The sequence below is a fragment of the Hyla sarda genome, chromosome 13 (genome assembly GCF_029499605.1).
Source record: "Hyla sarda isolate aHylSar1 chromosome 13, aHylSar1.hap1, whole genome shotgun sequence".
NCBI classification, from domain to species: Eukaryota; Metazoa; Chordata; class Amphibia; order Anura; family Hylidae; genus Hyla; species Hyla sarda.
In genome coordinates, this window is record NC_079201.1 from 6,766,927 (window position 1) to 6,784,364 (window position 17,438).

The following is a 17,438-nucleotide window of genomic DNA, read 5'->3' on the forward strand; positions in this document are numbered from 1 at the left end:
TTTACCTTTCATGATCAGTGTGGATCCTCTGGAGGAGGCAAACAGGTGCTTGGCTGTCCGGCCATACTAGGAGTTGTAGTTTTGCAACAGCCAGAGGCACCATGTTTGGGAAACATTTCTATAGCGAGTGAATACAGTGGTCCCTCAACAGTACGATGGTAATCTGTTCCAAATGGACCATCGTTTGTTGAAACCATCGTATGTTGAGGGATCCGTGCAATGTAAAGCATAGGAGAGTGCTCTACAACCTGCGGACCTCCAGATGTTGTAAAACTACAACACCCAGCATGCTGGGAGTTGTAGTTTTGGAACATCTGGAGGTCCGCAGGTTAAAGACCACTGGTATTGGAGGTTATACTCACGTGTCCCCGCCGCTCCGGACCGTCACCGCTAGTCACCGCTGCCCTGGATGTCGCCTTCCATCGCTGTCGCCGCATCCCCGAGGTGTCCCCGGCAAGGCCTCTGCTTCCCCGGCATCCTTGCTCTCCGTCGCTGCCATCACGTCGCTATGCGTGCCGCTCCTATAGGATGACGGGACAGCGTGCGCAGCGACGTGATGACGACGATGGAGAGCGCCAACGATGCAGGGGATCCCGAAGAGGACGCTCCGGAGCCCCGAGGACAGGTAAGTGATCGTCAGCGGACAGCACGGGGCACCGTAAACGGCTATTGGGCGGCAGCTGAAGCAGTCTGCGCAGCCGGATAGCCGTTTATGCGATAACAAAATGCCCCGACATACAAAAGCATCGTATGTTGATGCTGCCTTCTACATGCGATGGCCTCTGAGAGTTGAAATGATCGTATGTCGGGGCCATCGTAGGTCGGCGGGTCACTGTACTGGACGGCTTGGCATAGAATAGCGTATTACTGTATAGAGACCAAAGGGTATAGAGCATAATAGTTTATAGGGCCACTATTGGCCTCCATTTGGAATATGGGGTACTGTGGATAGGTTTGAGATATATATATATATATATATATATATGCCAAGAGTTTACCCACTGCAGATGCACAAGGGTTAATTTCTACCCCCTCAACCCGCTTTTCCGGAACGGACCACTGGATCCCATAACATAAGCGCCTTTCTGGAATGCTCTATTCTTAAGAAAACAGAGCACGGAGTTTCAGATCAGAGCTGCAGTGTAAAGCATGGTTAAAGTGAATGGTAGAGTGAAGAAGTGGACTCTGGGAGTAACTATAGGGGGTGCATAGGTAGCAGTCACACCGCCCCCTGATGCCTAAGGGGGCTAACAGGCGCCGTGGTCCCATAAAAAAAAAAAACACCAGTATTGTAAATGGCGCACAGAAGACACGGGGCCCTGTTACAGATTTTGCATTGGGGCCCCGAAGCTACAAGTAGCGCCTCTGCTGGAATCCTTGACCACCATGAATTTGCCCTGAGGGAGCAGAGCTGCAGTGTAAAGCTTGGGGACAGAGCATCAGCTTGAGACTTTGATCGGACAGCGGTAAATGTTAGACATCTTGAAGCCTTAGCCGTGCATGCACACACATGTTCCCTCCTATCCACGTATAACATGTCAATGTTTTTTCCTCAGGATCAGCTGTCGGCAGACATGTACAGCTTCGTGGCCAAAGAAATCGACTATGCAAACTACTTTCAGACGGTAAGGTGACGTCGAGAACAGCATGTGCGAGTGCTGGAATGTCTCTGTAAAATCATATTGCAACAGCCAGGTCCATGGGGGGCGGGGGGGGGGGGGCACAGGCCTAGAGTTCTGCCAGGGAAAGACTCACCTGATGTGTATCTGGGCTTTGTGGGGCCACAGCCCTGTCACAGATTTGAATGGATCCCAGGACTTCATAGAGTGAGACTCTTCACTCCTCTCAGGTGGTGTTTAGTGATGAGAGGGTCTAAACAAAGTGTTAGATGTTGGTAAATGGTCTGGCATTTCATGGTGCCCTTGAGGGTAATGTGGTACACAGACACCTAGGGGGGTTGCATTGCAAATTTGGTAACTTAAATAAAAAAGAAAACTTCTTAGACAGTCCACAGTCCTTTAAAATGGCTTACGCAGGGTTCAAGTCATGCAGGAATGCATGGGAACTGAGTTCCTGCATTTTTTCAACAACAGGAATACCGTTCCCATGAAGAGGAGTCTTGCAGCACCAGCCCTTGAGTGGAAGAGTTCCCACACTTTTTTTCCCCAGGACTTGACCCCTGGGCTTTTGGTTGTTACTGGCGGTAAAGAGTAGTAGCGTCTAACGTTACCCCCTGGTCCTATGCTACTCTTGGCTTGCAGTTGACTTGCTGGATGTAAAAGTGAGCTGCGGTTTCCTATCACAGGATGCAGGTCTGAATGGAGACGTTATGTGGCAGCCACAAAGCACTGTTCCTGGATGGAGGCCCATTTGAGGTGCCGGCGGGATGCCGTAGGGGTCATTGTTAACGCTTACCCCCAGGCTGAGTAGTTGAGAGCCAAATCCTTCAGACAAGGGTGAGAGGACTTTTCTTACTTTACGGGAGAAACAGATGCTAAATCTGCAGCCCTAAGTAGGCTTCTGCAACACTGACTGTGGCTGTTGCAGACTCCACTCCCCTAAGACCCAAAAATCTGGATATTTCTAGAATAGTAATTTTTTTAATCCATTTTGCTAGAAGATTCTACAGGGTTCTGAAAAAATTTTACTTATTACCAACACTAGATGGCAGCAAAGAGAACCCGAAGCTGAATGCCATGCGTATGCCTGTTCTGTAAATGGGATGAAAAGGGGTACTCCAGCACTTTAGAGGTCGGACCCCACCCACAATGGGACACTGTGGATGCATTTTTGTTAGAAGGAGAATTTGCTTTGAACCCATTAAAGTAAATATTGAACAAAGAGCTGTGCTTGTCCGCTCCACCACTTCCGACCACTATTGCACACCTGTGCTATCGGACCCGCCGGTCCCGCCCCGGCTTCACCATACTAATCCAAACGAAGACTGTACGGCACCAGATGTGCAGATAAAACTTGCTTTATTAATGCTTACAAGGAGTCACAATACAGACAAGGAACGTCTGACGCGTTTCGCACCATCAGGTGCTTAATCGTAGTCTACGATTAAGCTCCTGACGGTGCGAAACTCGTCAGACATTAGTTTGTTGTATTGTGACTCCTTGCAAGCATTAATAAATAATGTTTCCTGATGCTGTAAAGCAATGTTTGGCTTTGGCTGTCCGGGCATGCTGGGAGTTGTAGTTTTGCAACAGCTGGAGACATGCTGTTTGGAAAACACTGCTAGAAAGTCCTGGTCGATAAGGTGAGCCTTATAATTTCACGCTTGTTCCTATAGTAACAACCTACTAAATGGCGGTAGATTGATGGGCTGAGCAGCAATATGCTCCCTGGGTTACACATAAAGTAGTCCCCCGTATCCCCGGCATCACTGTTGGCAATAAAGCTGTGCTGTAATGTAATGATCGGTAATACATAAGACATTGTATGAAATGGGAATGATTGGTGTCTCTCCTGCAGCTAATAGAAGTCCAGGCCGAATACCACAGGAAGTCTCTCGCTTTACTGCAAGCCGTCCTGCCGCAGATCAAGGCTCAGCAGGGTAAGTGTGAACGGTGGGCAAGGTGAGGAACTGGAGCCGTCTCCACTGCGGGTGACCGGTCATGGCTATATAGTGACAGATATATTGCTATATAGGTATATGTTGCCATAGGTTCCAATGTACTATACCATAAGAAAATGTATTCTGAAACAATGGAGGCTGATAGGACAACCAAGTAGTGTTCGCCAACCTGCGGCTTTCCAGCTACAACTCCCGTCATGTCCTCACAGCCTTCATTCTCCTACGGGTCCTTACTGGTTGCAAAGCAATAACTCCCATCATGGGTCCATACTAGTTGCAAAGCTGGTTTCCTATGAGTCCATACTGGTTGTGAAACAACAACCCCCATCATGCCCTGACAGCCTTTAGACACCTATGGGTTCATACTATTTGAAAAACTGGTCTCCTCTGGGTTCAAACTGGTACTCCCGGTATGGACTCATAGGAAGATATTGGCTTGCCCTTGCAAACTACAACTCCCATCATGCCCTGATAGGCTTCAGCCTCCTGTGGGTCCATACAGGTTGCAAAATGATTGCATGATTAGAGTTGTAGTTTGCAAGTAGGAGGTATAGACCCATAGGAGACCAGCTTTGCAAACCAGTAAAGACTAGTAGGAGAGTGAGGGCTGTCATGTAATTCCTGTTTTGCAACCAGTATGGACCCATGATAGGAGTTGTAGTTTTGCAACCAGTATGGCCCCATAGAAGAACAGTTTTGCAACCAGTATTGAGCCATAGGAATGTGAAGGCTGTGATGGTCTGATGGGAGTTGGAGTTTTGCAACCAATATGGCCCAATTGGAGACCAGTTCTGGAATTAGTATGAACCCATATAAATGTAAAGGCTGTAAGTGTCTGATGGGAGTAGTAGTTTTGCAACCAGTATGGACCCATAGGAATATGAAGACTGTGAGGGTCTGATGGGAGATGTAGTTTTGCAACCAATATGGCCCTATAGGAGACTAGTTCTGCAACCAATATGGCCCCATAGGAGACTAGTTCTGCAACCAATATGGCCCCACAGGAGACTAGTTCTGCAACCAATATGGCCCCATAGGAGACTAGTTCTGCAACCAATATGGCCCCACAGGAGACTAGTTCTGCAACCAATATGGCCCCATAGGAGACTAGTTCTGCAACCAATATGGCCCCACAGGAGACTAGTTCTGCAACCAATATGGCCCCATAGGAGACTAGTTCTGCAACCAATATGGCCCCATAGGCGACAAGTTCTGCAACCAATATGGACCCGTAGAAGGCCAAATGGTGTTCCAGCATGATGGGCGTTGTAGTTTGTAACCAGTATGGACCCATTGGAAGGTGATGGCATGATGGGAGTTGTAGTTTTGCAACATCTGGAGAGCCTCAGGCTGAGGAAAACTGCAAACGGAGGCGAATAAAATTAGTGACTTTCCTGTTGTGTTTAGTGCTGCAATTATTCTACCGTTCGCCAGGGAAAAATTGCAGAGTGACCACAGCTGTCACCCCCCCATTCCCATAGACATAAATACATAAATGGACATCACGGCCATGACCACCCGAAACCGGCATTCTGGACAATAATGTTCGGAACGCTGGGGTGCGGGGCCGGAGATCGCTGGGGTCCCTGCGGCCGGTCTCCCCCATTGTCAGACATCTTATCCCCTATCCTTTGGAGATGAGATGTCTAGGGGCACAGTACCCCTTTAAGTAAAGATCCTAGAAGTCTTGTGTATCCCTTTTGTGTTGGGATGAGATGTCTAGGGGCACAGTACCCCTTTAAGTAAAGATCCTAGAAGTCTTGTGTATCCCTTTTGTGTTAGGATGAGATGTCTAGGGGCACAGTACCCCTTTAAGTAAAGATCCTAGAAGTCTTGTGTATCCCTTTTGTGTTAGGATGAGATGTCTAGGGGCACAGTACCCCTTTAAGTAAAGATCCTAGAAGTCTTTGTGTATCCCTTTTGTATTGGGCAGTGTGTGTTTATCATTATTGCTGGCTCAGTGTCTGTGTCCCATCTTTCAGAGGCCTGGATTGAGAAGCCATCATTCGGAAAGCCCTTAGACGAACACTTGACGGTCAGCGGCCGGGAGATTGCCTTCCCCATCGAGGCCTGTGTGACGATGCTCCTGGAGTGCGGAATGCAGGAGGAGGTAGGAGGCTGCGACGTCCTATGGATACTCAGCTGTTCATGATTACAATAAACTCCGCTCCAGCTGCTGCTTTTCTCCGATGTGGACTGAAGTCCTCGGTGGACTGCAACTCTGTCAACAGATGGAGAGCCATAGATGTTACAAAACTTAAACTCCCAGCATGCCCGGACAGCCAACGGCTGTCCAGGCATGCTGGGAGTTGAAGTTTTGCAAAAGGGAAGCTATGATTTACCTTTCATGATCAGTGTGGATTCTCTGGAGGAGGCAGACAGGTGTTTGGCTGTCTTGCCAACGGCTGTCCAGGCATGCTGGGAGTTGAAGTTTTGCAAAAGGGAAGCCATGATTTACCTTTCATGATCAGTGTGGATTCTCTGGAGGAGGCAGACAGGTGTTTGGCTGTCTGTGCATGCTGGTTACCTGCGGAATTTCCAGCGAATTTTACTACCATTGACCTCAATGGGTCCTCAAAATTCCGCAGGTAATCCGCCTGTGCGAACGGACCCTAAGGATGAGGGAGTTTTAGTTTTGCAACTTCAGGAGGTCCACAGTTTGGAGACCACAGTTCTAGGCTTCACACATTCCAGTCTGGTGGTTTTTGTAACAATTTCTAAAAATCGCTGGGGGGGAAAAAAAACCTGCGTTTTTTGCAGCCATTTTGGAAACAGTGCTTAAAATAATCTCAAAATAATCACAACACGACCACAATGTGACCGCAGCCTTTCAGAGACTGCCGCATTTGGGACTATTATGGGGATCATGGTTAGGTGAAGAAGCCCGGTTGCCATTGTCGCATCTGCGGACATGAGAACGCGCTCTCCTTTTTCCTGCTCCGTCGCACTTTATAAAACATACTTCCAAGTTAATTTGAGGTCAGAGGAAAAGGGAGAGGACAGGAATGGCAAAGCTTTGAAATCCAGCAGCTGTGACTCATTTCCACTTCCCGTGGGGTAGCCTGCATTCCTAGCAATGTTTCACTATGTGTACAGAGAACCTTACTGGTTAATTACCAGAATCACTTAAAGGAGAAGCGCCCGGAATACACGATAGTGTGCATCATCCATAACCAGACCTTCCTACTGTGCTACCTCGTACTGTAATAATAATTATATATATATATATATTTATATAGCGCCAACTGACTCTGTAGCACTTTACAATTTTGACTATACAAATCTCACCTTAAAGGAGTACTCCGGCCTTAGACATCTCATCCCCTATACAGAGGATAGTAAATAAGATGTCTGATCGCAGGGTTCCCGCTGGGACCGCCACAATCTGGGTGCAGCCCCCGGCATTCTGTGCCAGGCGCTGCTCCCGAGACATGACGTCATGGTCACGCACCCCTCATGACCTCACACTACGCCCCCTCCATTCATGTCTATGGGAGGGGACGTGACGGCCGTCACACCCCCTCCCATAGACATGAATGAAGGGCAGGGGGGGGGGCGTGGTGTGACATCACGTTTCGGCCTCGGGAGCAGTGCCCGGCACAGAATGCTGGGTGTTGCACCAAGATCAGACATGTTATCCCCTATCCTTTGAATAGAGGATAAGATGTCTAAGGCCGGAATACCCCTTTAAGATTCGCATACATATTTCTTACCCTGTGACTGTATATAAACAATTTGGCTGTGGAGCATGGTCCCATCCAGATGCCCTTTAACAGTCATGTGATACAATCCTGGAACTACCGAGAATATGGATAGCACACTCGTGATTATGTCACATGGCTTTTCAAGACTTAAAGGGGCATCTTATTCAGGTAATATTTATATACAGTTGCAACAATAAGTAAATCACAATAATAGACTTACAAAATGTAAAAACTAGTAACAAACATACAGTTGCACTTTTATTTCTTTTATTGAGCATGTTGAGTAAACATTCAGGGTGCAGGGAGAAAAGGTAGAAAAAAAAGCCTTTATTTACCAAGTCACAATTATAGACAAATACAATGTTCCTGAACTAATAACACAATGGCATTTCCACTGTTCGTGTATTTTCTTTATTACATTAAGTGAACATCCACAGTGCGGGGGGAAAAAGTAAGTTAACCTTTTAATTTAAAATCACGTACATCCCACTTTAGCAGCAGTCTCCTACATCAAATGTTTCCTTTAGCTGCAAATAAGATTTGTACAATGTAGAGGAGTTTTGGAACATTCCTCCCTGCACCATGGATATTTACTCAATGTGTTCAATACAAGACATGAACAGTACCACTATCTGTGTGTTATTAGTTCAGTTACATTGTGTTTGTCTGTAATTAAGACGTAGAGAACAATCAGATCACATTTAGTTAGTAATTAATGCAAATATCTGAAGAACTTTTTCTGTATGGCACTGATAGACACTCCTCTTTTAAAAATAATTAGGATGTTATACTTTCCATTAAATAAAAATAAATTACACCCCCATATTCTTCCTTTAAAGGCTATGGTCACCTTTGCACTGAATTTTGTTTCTTAATCCGTTTTGCATTTAGGAAGCAAATTGACTAAATAAGATTTATTAAAAATTTCCTACAATTTTCCTGTTGTAGAGCCTAACTCCTTCACATAGCTAGCTGTGCTGCTGCTTCTGATACAGATCTAACAGCACACTGTTCCTGGCTGTGTATATTTAAAGGGGTACTCCACTCACCCAGCTTTCTGAATTTTATGTTCAAAACTATTGGTGCGGGCGGCAGTGTTCTTGCTGTCACACCACGCCCCCTCGAGCCATAACACCACGCCCCCTCCATTTACGCCCCCTTCCATAGATATGAATAGAGGGGACGTTGCATGACGTGTCTTCTCGAGGAGGGCATGGCGTGATGTCACGACCACAGCTGCCTGCACATACTGTTCATAATGTCGGGAGTGGAGTATCCCTTTATAAAGAGGAAGGCACACACAAGGCAGTTTACAGGACAAGGTGGAAGAGATCCTTCATGGGCTATAGAAGAAGAAATTAATCCAGGGATTAATTTGTGATTAAACATGAGAGCTCGGGGATGCACAGACCTCTCGTCCATAATTCGTCACTAGGAGGACACATCCAAGAGAAAAAGTCTGAAACTAGGAGCAGGTTACGAACTTCATATAAGGGGGTCTAAAAATAAATGAAGGAATCTTTTGCACCCTGAACCTTAGTGCAACTAACTAGGTGCCCATAGCCTGTATATGACCTACAATGCAACTGTGAAGAACAATACCCAGCACTCACCAATGTTGATTTATTGGTCCATATCATAGGTAGGGGTACAAGACGCATTTCGGCATTTCTGCCTTCCTAAGCTGTGAGGCAGACAGCTGAGGAAGGCAGACATGCCGAAACACGTCCTGTACCCCTACCTATAATATGAGCCAATCTTTATGATCAAGCAACATTGGTGAGTGCTGGGTGAGTTCTTCTCATACGCTGGCATATCTCCACCTCGCACCCCACCACAACACCCGTAAGTGCCGACCAATCCATTTCTACTACAATGCAACTGTGGCATAGTGCAACATTGTTACCCTGTAACACGCAATAAAAAGCAACAATGTTACCCAACATCATCCATTATAATGATCATACGGTTTGTTTAATAGTACCCGAATATCATTGGCGGTGTGTAGTCAGCCAGTGCCAGCAGTGCCCCGAAGCAGACATTAGTATTGGATTGTGAAGACAGCAGCCGTCGGTGTATATGTCTATATGTGAGGACGTGACACATCAATTGTAGGAAGAATGGAGAGGGTTCCCCGTAGTAATAAATCAGGCTCCAGGGCCCTCTGGGAAGTGCTGACCTAATTGCTGGCTATGGGCCTCCTCTCCTCATTTACTTTGCAGCAGTTTTGATAAATCTCCCCAACATAATGTATTGCAGCCATCAACCACAATGCTATAGCGATGTCTCCGGACATGGATGAGGCGGGTGGAGGGGGGGGGGGGGGGGGTGTACACACACAAAGATATTGCTTTGTGTGTGTAAAATGACCATTGCTGATTGGCATTAAAAATGCTTTAATCAGCAGTTTAGATGCAGACGTCGACTTCATCGCCCTTGGGTCGTCTTCTTCGGTCAAATCGTTGGGAAAACCAGTTGGCGTTTATTAGATCTGTTTTTAGCAAAACAGGATTAAAGGGGAAATCCACTGGCCAAGTGTTTGGAACATTTTGGTCCGAATGCTGGATGTGGGTTGCGGGAGATGTAACGTCATGGCAACGCCCCTCATGATGTCATACCACTGCCATGCCCCCTCCCATAGACTTGCATTGGGGGGAGGGGGTGGCGTGACATCAAAACCCCCACTGCCCGCACCAAGTGGAGTAGCCCTTTAATGCTTACTTGTTGCCAAATGTCTTATAATCCTTCCTTTGTCCTCTAGGGATTGTTCCGAGTTGCCCCCTCAGCCTCCAAGTTAAAGAAGTTGAAAGCTGCCCTGGACTGCTGTGTGGTGGATGTAGCTGAATACTCGGCCGACCCCCATGCCATTGCAGGTTTGTCATCTCTCCTCTAGTTGGCACAGTGGGCAGGGCCGGTGTAGTGAAGGTGTAGGGTGGATCAGGCAAATTTCACAGATGCATTCATGCTATTTTTTTCAGGGGCACTGAAGTCTTACCTCCGGGAGCTTCCTGAACCCCTCATGACCTTCGAGCTTTATGATGAATGGATCCAAGCTTCCAAGTGAGTTTAATATTACTGATCTTCTGTGAGCTCCACAGTATTCTGAAAATACATTACCACAAAGACTATCCTGTACTGATCCTGAGTTATATCCTGTATTATACTCCAGAGCTGTACTCACTATTCTGCTGGTGAGATCACTGTGTACATACATTACATTACTTATCCTGTACTGATCCCGATTTATATCCTGTATTATACCCCAGAACTGTACTCACTATTCTGCTGGTGAGGTCACTGTGTACATACATTACATTACTTATCCTGTACTGATCCTGAGTTATATCCTGTATTATACCCCAGAGCTGTACTCACTATTCTGCTGGTGAGGTCACTGTGTACATACATTACATTACTTATCCTGTACTGATCCTGAGTTATATCCTGTATTATATTCTAGAGCTGTACTCACTATTCTGCTGGTGGGGTCACTGTGCACATACATTACATTACTTATCCTGTACTGATCCTGAGTTATATCCTGTATTATACTCCAGAGCTGTACTCACTATTCTGCTGGTGAGATCACTGTGTACATACATTACATTACTTATCCTGTACTGATCCTGAGTTATATCCAGTATTATACTCCAGAGCTGTACTCACTATTCTGCTGGTGCGGTCACTGTGTACATACATTACATTACTTATCCTGCACTGATCCTGAGTTATATCCTCTATTATACTCCAGAGCTGTACTCACTATTCTGCTGGTGAGGTCACTGTGTACATACATTACATTACTTATCCTGTACTGATCCTGAGTTATATCCTGTATTATACTCCAGAGCTGTACTCACTATTCTGCTGGTGAGATCACTTTGTACATACATTACATTACTTATCCTGTACTGATCCTGAGTTATATCCTGTATTATACTCCAGAGCTGTACTTACTATTCTGCTGGTGAGGTCACTGTGCACATACATTGCATTACTTATCCTGTACTGATCCTGAGTTATATCCTGTATTTTACTCCAGAGCTGCACTCACTATTCTGCTGGTGAGGTCACTGTGTACATACATTACATTACTTATCCTGTACTGATCCTGAGTTATATCCTGTATTATACTCCAGAGCTGTACTCACTATTCTGCTGGTGAGATCACTGTGTACATACATTACATTACTTATCCTGTACTGATCCTGAGTTATATCCTGTATTATACTCCAGAGCTGCACTCACTATTCTGCTGGCGAGGTCACTGTGTTCATACATTACTTATGTTGGGTGGTCCTATTAGTTCACCTAATAATGTCGGTCTTTGTTTCTTCCTTATTTTCGGCTCCAGTATCCAGGAGCAGGACAAGCGGTTGCAGGCTCTATGGAACGCATGTGAGAAACTCCCTAAATCCAATTACAACAACTTCAAGTAAGTACAAAGCAGAACCAGGGGTATCGGGGTGTCCTGGAGGATAAGTAACCCAACACGTTACACCTTGTTATCTATATACTATATACATTGTGACTCTTCTACCATTGAGCCAGGTGTCACGTTTCCCATCGCAGCCATTTTACATTCAGTCTTTTGTGCTATTACTTCTTAAATTACTATAAAAGTCACTTTTTCCACCTTGGTTTTTCCTGTTATTTTAGATATGTCATCAAGTTTCTGTCCAAGTTAACAGAATATCAAGACGCCAACAAGATGACGCCCAGCAATATGGCCATCGTGCTGGGGCCTAATCTTCTCTGGCCGCAGGCAGAAGGGTAAGGCCACATGTGGCTGAATTTTTTCACCATGGATATTGTGGCAAAAATCGTGGCGTTTTCGGGGCACTGAATTTATTGACGACCTTTGGCAGTGTTTTCCAAACAGTGTACCTCCAGCTGTTTAAAAACTACAACTCCCAGCATGCCCGGATTTTATATAATCTGTGTGTGAATAAAATAGCTGTAGTGCTGACACTTTACCTTTTGTTTAAGGCTGGACCTTGTTTTAACTATTTATATCACACAAAGCTTATTAAAAACAAAAAAAAACATGACAGAACATGAAACGTGTTGTCTTTTTACATAATCTGTGTGTGAATAAAATTGTTTTTATGTTGACACTTTACCTTTTGTGTCAGACCGGACCTTGTTTTAACTATTTGAATTCACACGGAAGTCCTTTAAAAAGACAACGCGTTTCATGACAGAACACGAAACGTGTTGTGTTTTTTTAATATAATCCGTGTGGAAATGAAGTAGATATAACAAGCTCCAGTCTAACACAAAAGGTGAAGTGTCGACAGAAAACGTATTTTATTCACACAAAACTTATTTAAAATGACAACATTTTTCATAACAGAACACGAAACGTGTTGGGTCTTTTTATACAGTTCTATGATATTGCTTTTAGTATGTATATTGTTACTTGGAGTAAATGTTAAACACCCTTTGTTTTTTCTTTGTTTTATTCTTTGTGAACAAAATAGGACTGGACCTTGTTTTAACTATTTAACTCACACAAAGCTTATTAAAAACAAAACAAAAAAACATGACAGAACATGAAACATGTTGTCTTTTTACATAATCTGTGTGTGAATAAAATTGGTTTTATGTTGACACTTTACCTTTTGTGTTAGACTGGACGTTGTTTTAACTATTTAATTCACCCGAAAATCATTTAAAAAGACAATGCATTTCATTACAGAACACGAAACGTGTTGTGCCTTTTTATATAATCCATGTAGGAATGAAGTAGATAAAACAAGGTCCGGTCTAACACAAAAGGTAAAGTGTCGACACAAAACTTATTTTATTCACCCGAAGCTTATTTAAAAAGGCAACACGTTTCATGACGGAACATGAAACGCATTGTGTCTTTATATACAGGTCTATGATTTTGCTTTTAGTAAGTATATTGTTAATTGGAATAAATGTTTCCAGTATGATACATGGCTGTCAAGAATTGTTAATTTCACCAGATGCATTGATATTCATTTTGTAGAGCAGCATTTCCCAACCATCGTGCCGCCAGCTGTTGCAAAACTACAACTCCCAGCATGCCCGAACAGCATTTGGCTGTCCGGGCATTCTGGGGGTTGTGGTTTTACAACAGCTGGTGGCACGATGGCTGGAAAACACAGGTGAGTCCATTCTTACACTTCTTCTTTCTTTCTTTATGTAGCAATATCACTGAAATGATGACGACCGTGTCCTTACAGATCGTGGGCATCATTGAGCCTATAATCCAACATGCTGACTGGTTCTTCCCAGGCGGTGAGTGCACGTGGGCAGACTACCTTAGTTTTTTATTGTCTAGTGCTCAGTGTCAGGCAGCTGTCAACAAGCCCAGTTTCGGCCCCATTGACATATAGTTGGACTTTTTTTTTTTTTTTCTTTAATAGAGATAGAGTTTAATGTGACCGGTAACTACGGCAGCCCTGTACACACCAACCACAATGCCAACTACAGCTCCATGCCCTCTCCGGATATGGATCACTCGGACCGTAAGCAGCATGACCAGGCCAGGCGACCGCTCAGCGTGGCTACCGATAACATGATGCTGGAGTTCTACAAGAAGGATGGGTATAGCATTTTATTTCATTACGTGTTTCCCTTAGTATTGTAACCAATAAGATTCTTGCGTTAAACAGAGTTTTTATTGGTTGGTATAGATTTGATGGCACTTTGAGGATTTATACTGTACCTACAGTATGTATCAGTGTTGGCTTTTTGCAGGTCATAAGTTCCAGGAGTGGGTTTGTCTCATTGAAGTGAATGGTAACTAAGCTTCAGTAAGCCAGTTTGGCCACTACACAGTGTACGGCGCTGTCTGCTTCCTGCTTCACTCACTGTGAATGTGGGTGTCGCATATAGCTGATTGGTGGGGTACCGGGTGTCTGATCAGGTGTTAAGGGCCAGTCCTCAGGGTAGGCCATCGATGAAAAAGTCCTGAAAAACACCCTCAAATCCATCTAAACATTGCAAATAGTTATTACAATATAGGAAGGAGGTATGAGCGAGCTAAGGAGCAGAGCATCCTCAATACATGGCGAGTACCGGCCGTGCTCAACAGCTGACACCCACCAGCAGCAGATGGGAAAAGCCGATCTCGCTGTTTAACCCTCTGACTTCTGTAGACCATTAGACAAAGGGGGTTGATTTCCATCACTTGCACCCCAAAAATGCTCAATGCCATAGAATTTTTTGGCCTCCTCACACCCCACCCCCACCCCCACCCACCCAAAAAATGGATAATAAAGTGATCAAAAAGTCATATGGGAAGCAAAATGGTATCAATACAAAAACAACATATAGAGGTGTAATGCACAATTCCGCAGAAAAGTTTTTCCAGGACGCAACCGTGGCTCAGAGTCACAAACAACAAAAAACGACTGCTTGTCCAGCAAAAAACAATCCCTTACACAGCAGGTGAAAAAAATAATAGTAATAAATGTTTTTATTTTTGCGCTATATAGTAAAACTAAGGATATACCATTAACAATATAACTTATTCTGCAGAAAAACAAGCCCTTTTAGCACTATGCCGACTGAACTCAATCTACGGCAGTGTTATCCAACCAATGTAGAGCAATGTTTCCTGAGCAGGGTACAAGACTACAACTCCCAGCATGCCCGGATGGCTGTTAATGGTTGGAACTTTTTCTGTCCTTCACTATAGTAGGAAGTACAGTTCTGGAGCACAAACTGCTGCTCTAACAAGTCTAATAAGTAAGTGGTTAGTAAAAAAATGTTTAGTCTTACTCTACAACCTGCATCTAAGAGTTAGACCAAAAATTTGTCTCATGCACAGTCAACCACAATACATAATTTATGCCCATTATTCCCCATTGATGGCTCCACATAAATGGAGACGGCCCTGTCCTTCCAGCCCTGACTACACTCTAACATTATTTGTGTTTTTGTCCATGCAGCCTTAGGAAAATTCAGAGGTAAGGTGTATCTCCCGGATGTCTTCCCAATTGGCGCGTTGTGTGACTTATAGTCCCGTCAGTTCTTCACTATGTGCATGTCTACTATACCCCATCTCTATCTTACTGCGAATGTTCCATGTCGCCCCTTCATTGGTGTGTTGTGTGTGCTTGTCCTTTCCTCTTCCGAAACCATTGAGAAATACATCGTACTTGTTTAGATCAGCCCTTCCCCTTCATGGTGGCCTTCTATCCATTGGTTGACGGTATGGAGTCCATTGGCGGAGGAATGGCAGCCTGTATTCTGTCAATGGAACGATCAGGGAACTTAAAGGGGTACTCCACTGCTCAGCCCCCTCCCATAGACTTGCATTGAGGGGGCGGGGCGTGGCATCATGAGGGGCGGGGCTAGGACATCACGAGCTCCCGCCGCTGGCTCTAAGCATTCGGAACATTTTGTTCCAAATGCTGAGCAGTGGAGTACCCCTTTAAAGTCCATCTGTAGGAGAATGGACCAGGTGACAACCTCTTAATGTTACGGGTTTGGCCAAAGCGACTAAGATTCTACCAGATTGTCATATTGGGGCAAAAGACAGGTCTCAAAATTGTGTTGTATTGACTACCACATAATGGTTGGTTGACTAAGGGTCCAAACGGTCAACTTTCAGACATTTGGTGAGGCCTGACATCCCAAGCAGCCCATTGGCTATGACCCAATGCCTTGGTCATTGGTAATTGGTTGTGTAGACACGTGCTCATCGATATTGTCTATAGCTGGTGCTGAATTGTCTTTTCATAAATGTTTTTTGTTTTTGCCTATTACCACCGTCCTGTGTGAAAGGTAGGATTTATGTCTGGAGGACCATTGGGTATGCACTATGCACAGTACCTCCCCACCATGCCAGGCCGTACCACCGGTAGAGAGTGCGTGCTTAAGTCAATGGGTTTCAGATGCGAATACTGATCTATGTCATTGTTATTTATTAATGTGTTTCGTTGTGATATTGTATGTTTTATTTTAACCTTATGTTTTCTTTATGCTTGTCCTTTGTTCCCCTTCTCTCCGGGGAGCCTGTTGTACAGTGTTATTGGCTCAGTCTCTCTCTTTCTTTAACCTCCCTTGTAGAGATGGTAAGCAGATGTCTTTGTATTCCCCCCATAGCATGGGCGTCAGGGTGATGGACACCACTTGGGTTGCCCGCCGCGGTTCTTCCTTAGTCCGCAAAGGCCCCTCCACCCCGCCCGCCGTTCAGCCCCCTGCTCCTCCTCCGCTAGATACCGCAGCCACACCTCAGTCACCAAATCCCGACCTGTCCGTAGAGTCTCCCTCCCCCACTCCTCCCAGTAGCGGCTCCCAGCCAGGTCCTGAGAGGACAAGGTAAGATCTCAACCAACGTCCATCACACCAGCTTTGCTTTGAGCCAACCTTGCCCTCAGTAACAATACCTTCTCTCCTCCAAGACCGCTTTTAGGTAAATAAAATAAAATTCCCCAGGTTTTGTCCATTTTTGGTCAACATTTAGCGTCATTTTGCCAATTTTTGTCCTTGATTTGAATTTGGGAAAAAAAACATCCATTTCCCCCTTATGTACTGAAGTCCTTCCCCTAGGACAGTGGTCTCCAAACTTTGGACATCCAAGTGTTGCAAAACTACAACTCCTAGCATGCCTGGGCAGCCATGGGCTGTCCGGGCATGCTGGGGGTTGTAGTTTTGCAACATCTAGGGGTCCATAGTTTGAAGACCACTACCCTAGGAAGTCGAAATAAGCACTCTCCTTGGTATAGCTATAAAGCTTAGCTCAATGGCTGCAAATTTTTCCATCACTGCTGCAATACCAGACACGGCCCACGGATAAGGGTGGCGCCGTTTCTGGAAATGGAAAATGCAGACCCTTTTCTCTAATCTTCTTCAACCTCATGTTACATCATGCCTTATTGCAGTCCCTGCTGGTTCAGTGTCTGCACATGTCTGCCATACCCATAGCCACAGCTAGAAGGCCTGAGAGCCAGCAGTGGCCCCTGAAAACCTGGTTGGGGGCCTCAGACGTTGAGCTATGCTTTAGGCTTTTTTTGGCAATGAGAAGAAAAAAAAAAGTCACACAACTTTACAAACACAATGGCAGAACCACGTAATCTTAACCTAGATGTTCCAAATCTATCAACCTTTTAAGCCAATATGAAGACATCTTAAAATTTTGTACCTAAAGTTTGGTGTATTTTGGCGTTTTA

At 45.0% G+C, this 17,438-nt stretch overlaps 1 protein-coding gene across 8 annotated transcripts in view; it reads left to right on the forward strand.

Annotated features, from left to right (window-relative positions):
• Positions 1-17,438, forward strand: part of ARHGAP44 (Rho GTPase activating protein 44) — a 96,726-nt gene that overhangs the window by 65,302 nt on the left and 13,986 nt on the right. For 4 of the 8 annotated variants that reach the window (XM_056550239.1, XM_056550245.1, XM_056550242.1 and 1 more), the window contains exons 8-18: positions 1,557-1,625; positions 3,478-3,559; positions 5,563-5,690; positions 10,046-10,157; positions 10,263-10,344; positions 11,639-11,719; positions 11,944-12,057; positions 13,463-13,554; positions 13,683-13,863; positions 15,213-15,230; positions 16,372-16,587. In XM_056550239.1, the coding sequence (XP_056406214.1) occupies positions 1,557-1,625; positions 3,478-3,559; positions 5,563-5,690; positions 10,046-10,157; positions 10,263-10,344; positions 11,639-11,719; positions 11,944-12,057; positions 13,463-13,554; positions 13,683-13,863; positions 15,213-15,230; positions 16,372-16,587 (1,175 nt within the window). The remainder of the gene's footprint in view (positions 1-1,556; positions 1,626-3,477; positions 3,560-5,562; positions 5,691-10,045; positions 10,158-10,262; positions 10,345-11,638; positions 11,720-11,943; positions 12,058-13,462; positions 13,555-13,682; positions 13,864-15,212; positions 15,231-16,371; positions 16,588-17,438) is intronic. The other 4 variants (XM_056550244.1, XM_056550246.1, XM_056550240.1 and 1 more) reach the window with 3 other exon arrangements.